Below are 5000 nucleotides of genomic sequence, written 5' to 3' on the forward strand. Positions count from 1 at the left end.
CATTTCTAAAAATCCCTTTTTTGTATTAGCCTTAAGTAATATTCTAATTTTGTGACACACGGAATTTTGGATTTCATTTGTTGCCACTTCAAATCATCAAAATTAAATGAAATAAACATTTGAATGCATCAGTCTGTGTGCAATGAATAAATATAATGTACAAGTTACACCTTTTGAATGCAATTACTGAAATAAATCAAGTTTTTCAAAATATTCTAATTTACTGGCTTTTACCTGTATACACACACATATATATATATATATATATATATATATATATATATATATATATATATATATATACACACATACATATATACATATATATATATATATATATATATATATACATATATATATATGTATACACACATATATATATATACATATATATATATATATATACACACATATATATATACATATATATATATATATATATATATATATATATATATATATATATATATATATATATATATACCTTGTAGATTGTTATATTAAAAAGGTTAAGCTTTGTCAGTGTGCCATGTGTTACCCGGTTTACCCTAGGGCAACAATTTTAATTTATGTTTGATGAAACATGATTATATGCATGAGTGTATGTATGTATATGTACTTGTATATTTACAGTTTGTGTATATGTATGTTTGTACAGTGAATGTATATGTACATGTATGTGTATATGTATGTGTGTACAGTGAATGTATATGTACAGTATGTGTATATGTATGTTTGTACAGTGAATGTATATGTACATGTATGTGTATATGTATGTGTGTACAGTGAATGTGTGTGTATGTATGTATTGTATTTGTGTACCCATATGTATGTGGGTAAGTACCAATGTGCGGCTACTATTTCAAAGCTGGTCCTGGCATGGTGGTCCACACCCTTCCACGCAGGCGTGGTCAGGAATAGAGTGCGTGAAAGGGGCGTGGCTCACCCTGACCCAGGAAAAGAGTGTGTGAAAGGGGCATGGCTCACCCTGAGGAAGGAGTCCAGAGATCCGTTCTCCATGAACTCCGTGACGATCATGACGGGGCTGCTCTTGGTGACCACACCCTCCAGGCGGATGATGTTGGGATGGTCAAACTGGCCCATGATGCTGGCCTCGCTGAGGAAGTCCCGCCTCTGCTTCTCCGTGTAGCCCGTCTTCAGGGTCTTGATGGCCACGAACATCTCCCTCTTGCCGGGGAGCCTCAGGTTGCCGCTGCACACCTCGCCAAACTCCCCTGTTGAAGCGGCGGTCAAGCTGAGGCCTCCATCTTGTGTGCTGTCAGCTGTCTTTACCTGCACCGATCACCTGCTCTATCTTCACGCAGGATGTGTCGATCTCCTTGGCGAACTCCCGCACCGCCTCGTTAGGGTCCTCGTACGTGAACGGATCAATATAGATCTTCATTCCTGGAGTCACTTGGAAACAGGAAAAAGAAACTCAAATATTTGATTGCTTTCTCCATTTTTGTATTTTTTTTTCCAGCAAGGATGTGCTGATGGATCAGCCACACATCCATTTCCTTGAAAAGATTGACGTCTTTCAATGTCGATCACAAAGGCCGATCTCTTGGAAATAATACTTTTATAATATAATCATTGTTAGTCCCCTGGCTGACAAGCTAGCAGATAATTATGTATCTCTATACACAGTGTGGAGCCGCTCCCCCAACTTAATAATAATGACCTCCATTACAGCAAAAACCTGCACTTTTTACCATCTTAAGTATCATGATCAAGTACCTTATTTTTCGGACTATAAAATCCTTTCATGTTCTCAAAAATGGACGGTGCGCCTTATGTACGTATTTATTCTGGTTGTGCTTACCGACCTCGAAGCAATTTTATTTGATACATGGTGCAATATAAATGTGACCAGTAGATGGCAGTCACACATAAGAGATACGTGTGAACTGCCTTGCCTGTTCAATAAATGATGATAGCAAGTATCTGTAAACAAGCAAGACCAAAATGTTGATGTTTCATTGAGATTATAGAACATTACACACGGCGCTCAAAAATCTGTCGGAGTGTTTTAGTACGACTTTGGTAAGCTACGAAGCCGGAACTGGTTGACGGATTGTCGGAGCATCACGGCTACCATAGTCAGACGTACTTTGCTTCAACATTCGGTATTATTGTGGAGTGTTTATAAGGACCACAAAATGGCACGTATTACGATTGATTGATTGATTGAAACTTTTATTAGTAGATTGCACAGTACAGTACATATTCCGTACAATTGACCACTAAATGGTAACACCCCAATAAGTTTTTCAAGTCGGGGTCCAAGTAAATCAAATCATGGAGACATTATCTGGCATTTTGTTTCGCAATAGTATGCAAAATTTAACTTTTCTTACCTATTGGTACTTGCTGATGTGTATTTGGGATCTGCATAAGTCCCCAAAATTTGCTGGAATGTTGTAATGGTTTGAATAGGTTGAAAAATGTGGGAATTGTGCAACTTGGAAAAATGTCCCATTCATTTCAATGGGAACTTCCTGGAAATTTGGGAATTTGGGGAAAAGCGGGATTTTGGGGAAAATGATAAGGAGCATGAATGTCCCAAATGAGCTGAATTGGTTGGTGTTGGAACTGTTTGAATCGGTCAAAAAATGTTGAATTAGTAACAGTTATTAATTGAGAAATTCCTGGAATTTCGGGAAAACTTAGTTTTTGTCCTGAATATGAGGAGTGTTTGGACGGTGGGACGATTGAAAAATGTGAAAGGAGTAGTCAAACTTAAGAAGGGTGGAAATAGGCTACCAAAAAAGGGGAACTCCTGGAAATGTGTTGAATGTGGAAAAAATGGTAGTTAAAATGTCCAGGATGAGTTGAATGTATTGAAGGTGGAATGCTTTGAAGAGGTTGAAGAATGTGGGAATTGTGCAAGTTTGAAAAATGGCCAATTCATTTTGATAGGGGAAAATGCCCCCCAAAAAAATGAATTATGGGAAATCAGGGAATTTTTTTTTAGAATTGTTGAAATAGAGCACACAATTCCTGAACAGGCTGAATATTTTGAAGTTGGAACAGTTTGAATCAGATGAAAAATGTGGGAGTTGTGGAACTTTGAAGAATGTCACATTCATTTCAATGGGAACTTCCTGGAAATTTGGGAATTTTGGGAAAAGCGTGATTTTGGGGAAAATGATTAGGAGCATGAATTTCCTGAATGAGCTGAATAGGTTGGTGTTGGAATTGTTTAAATCGGTCAAGAAATGTTGAATTAGTAACAGTTTTTAATTTAAAAAATTCCTGGAATTTCGGGAAAACTTAGTTTTTGTCCTGAATATGAGGAGTGTTTTGACGGTGGGACGATTGAAAAATGTGAAAGTAGTCAAACTTAAGAAGGGTGGAAATAGGTTACCAAAAAAGGGGAATTCCTGGAAATGTGTTGAATGTGGAAAAAATGGTAGTTAAAATGTCCAGGATGAGTTGAATGTGTTGAAGGTGGAATGCTTTGAAGAGGTTGAAGAATGTGGGAATTGTGCAAGTTTGAAAAATGGCCAATTCATTTTGATAGGGGAAAATGCCCCCCAAAAAAAGGAATTATGGGAAATCCGGGAATTTTTTTTTAGAACTGTTGAAATAGAGCACACAATTCCTGAACAGGCTGAATATTTTGAAGTTGGAACAGTTTGAATCAGATGAAAAATGTGGGAGTTGTGGAACTTTGAAGAATGTCCCATTCATTTCAATGGGAACTTCCTGGAAATTTGGGAATTTTGGGAAAAGCGTGATTTTGGGGAAAATGATTAGGAGCATGAATTTCCTGAATGAGCTGAATAGGTTGGTGTTGGAATTGTTTAAATTGGTCAATAAATGTTGAATTAGTAACAGTTTTTAATTGAGAAATTCCTGGAATTTCGGGAAAACGTAGTTTTTGTCCTGAATATGAGGAGTGTTTTGACGGTGGGATGATTGAAAAATGTGAAAGGAGTAGTCAAACTTAAGAAGGGTGGAAATAGGCTACCAAAAAAGGGGAATTCCTGGAAATTTGTTGAATGTGGAAAAAATGGTAGTTAAAATGTCCAGGATGAGTTGAATGTGTTGAAGGTGGAATGCTTTGAAGAGATTGAAGAATGTGGGAATTGTGCAAGTTTGAAAAATGGCCAATTCATTTTGATAGGGGAAAATGCCCCCCAAAAAAAGGAATTATGGGAAATCAGGGAATTTTTTTTTAGAATTGTTGAAATAGAGCACACAATTCCTGAACAGGCTGAATATTTTGAAGTTGGAACAGTTTGAATCAGATGAAAAATGTCGGAGTTGCGGAACTTTGAAGAATGTCCCATTCATTTCAATGGGAACTTCCTGGAAATTTGGGAATTTTGGGAAAATCGGGATCTTGGGGAAATTGATTAGGAGCATGAATGTCCTGAATGAGCTGAATAGGTTGGTGTTGGAATTGTTTAAATCGGTCAAAAAATGTTGAATTAGTAACAGTTTTTAATTGAGAAATTCCTGGATATGAGGAGTGTTTTGACGGTGGGACGATTGAAAAATGTGAAAGGAGTAGTCAAACTTAAGAAGGGTGGAAATAGGTTACCAAAAAAGGGGAATTCCTGGAAATTTGTTGAATGTGGAAAAAATGGTAGTTAAAATGTCCAGGATGAGTTGAATGTGTTGAAGGTGGAATGCTTTGAAGAGGTTGAAGAATGTGGGGATTGTGCAAGTTTGAAAAATGGCGGAATAGGGGAAAATGCCCCCCCCCCCCCCAAAAAGGAATTATGGGAAATCAGGGAATTTTTTTTTTGAATTGTTGAAATAGAGCACACAATTCCTGAACAGTTATTATTATTATTATACAGTTATTATTATTATTATTATCATTATTATTATTAGACACTTTTATTGTGAAATGTCACTGGAGCCTGCAGGCTGGGAGGTCACTCAGCTCCATTATGAGGACGTATCATAAATAATTATATCTGCTCTATTATTATTATTATTATTATTATTATTATTATTATTTATTATTAGACACTTTTATTGTG

The 5000-nt window shown here is 36.5% G+C and overlaps 1 protein-coding gene across 4 annotated transcripts in view; it reads right to left on the reverse strand.

Annotated features, from left to right (window-relative positions):
- The window catches only part of ephb2b (eph receptor B2b), a 368312-nt gene that overhangs the window by 30219 nt on the left and 333093 nt on the right, over window positions 1-5000 (reverse strand). For 2 of the 4 annotated variants that reach the window (XM_061977650.2, XM_061977651.2), the window contains exons 10-11: window positions 1294-1407; window positions 988-1235 (exon numbers count right to left, since the gene is read on the reverse strand). In XM_061977650.2, the coding sequence (XP_061833634.1) occupies window positions 988-1235; window positions 1294-1407 (362 nt within the window). Of the gene's footprint in view, window positions 1-987; window positions 1236-1293; window positions 1417-5000 lie in introns of all 4 variants that reach the window. The other 2 variants (XM_061977648.2, XM_061977649.2) reach the window with 1 other exon arrangement.

This window comes from Nerophis lumbriciformis, linkage group LG18 (genome assembly GCF_033978685.3).
Source record: "Nerophis lumbriciformis linkage group LG18, RoL_Nlum_v2.1, whole genome shotgun sequence".
Classification (NCBI taxonomy): domain Eukaryota; kingdom Metazoa; phylum Chordata; class Actinopteri; order Syngnathiformes; family Syngnathidae; genus Nerophis; species Nerophis lumbriciformis.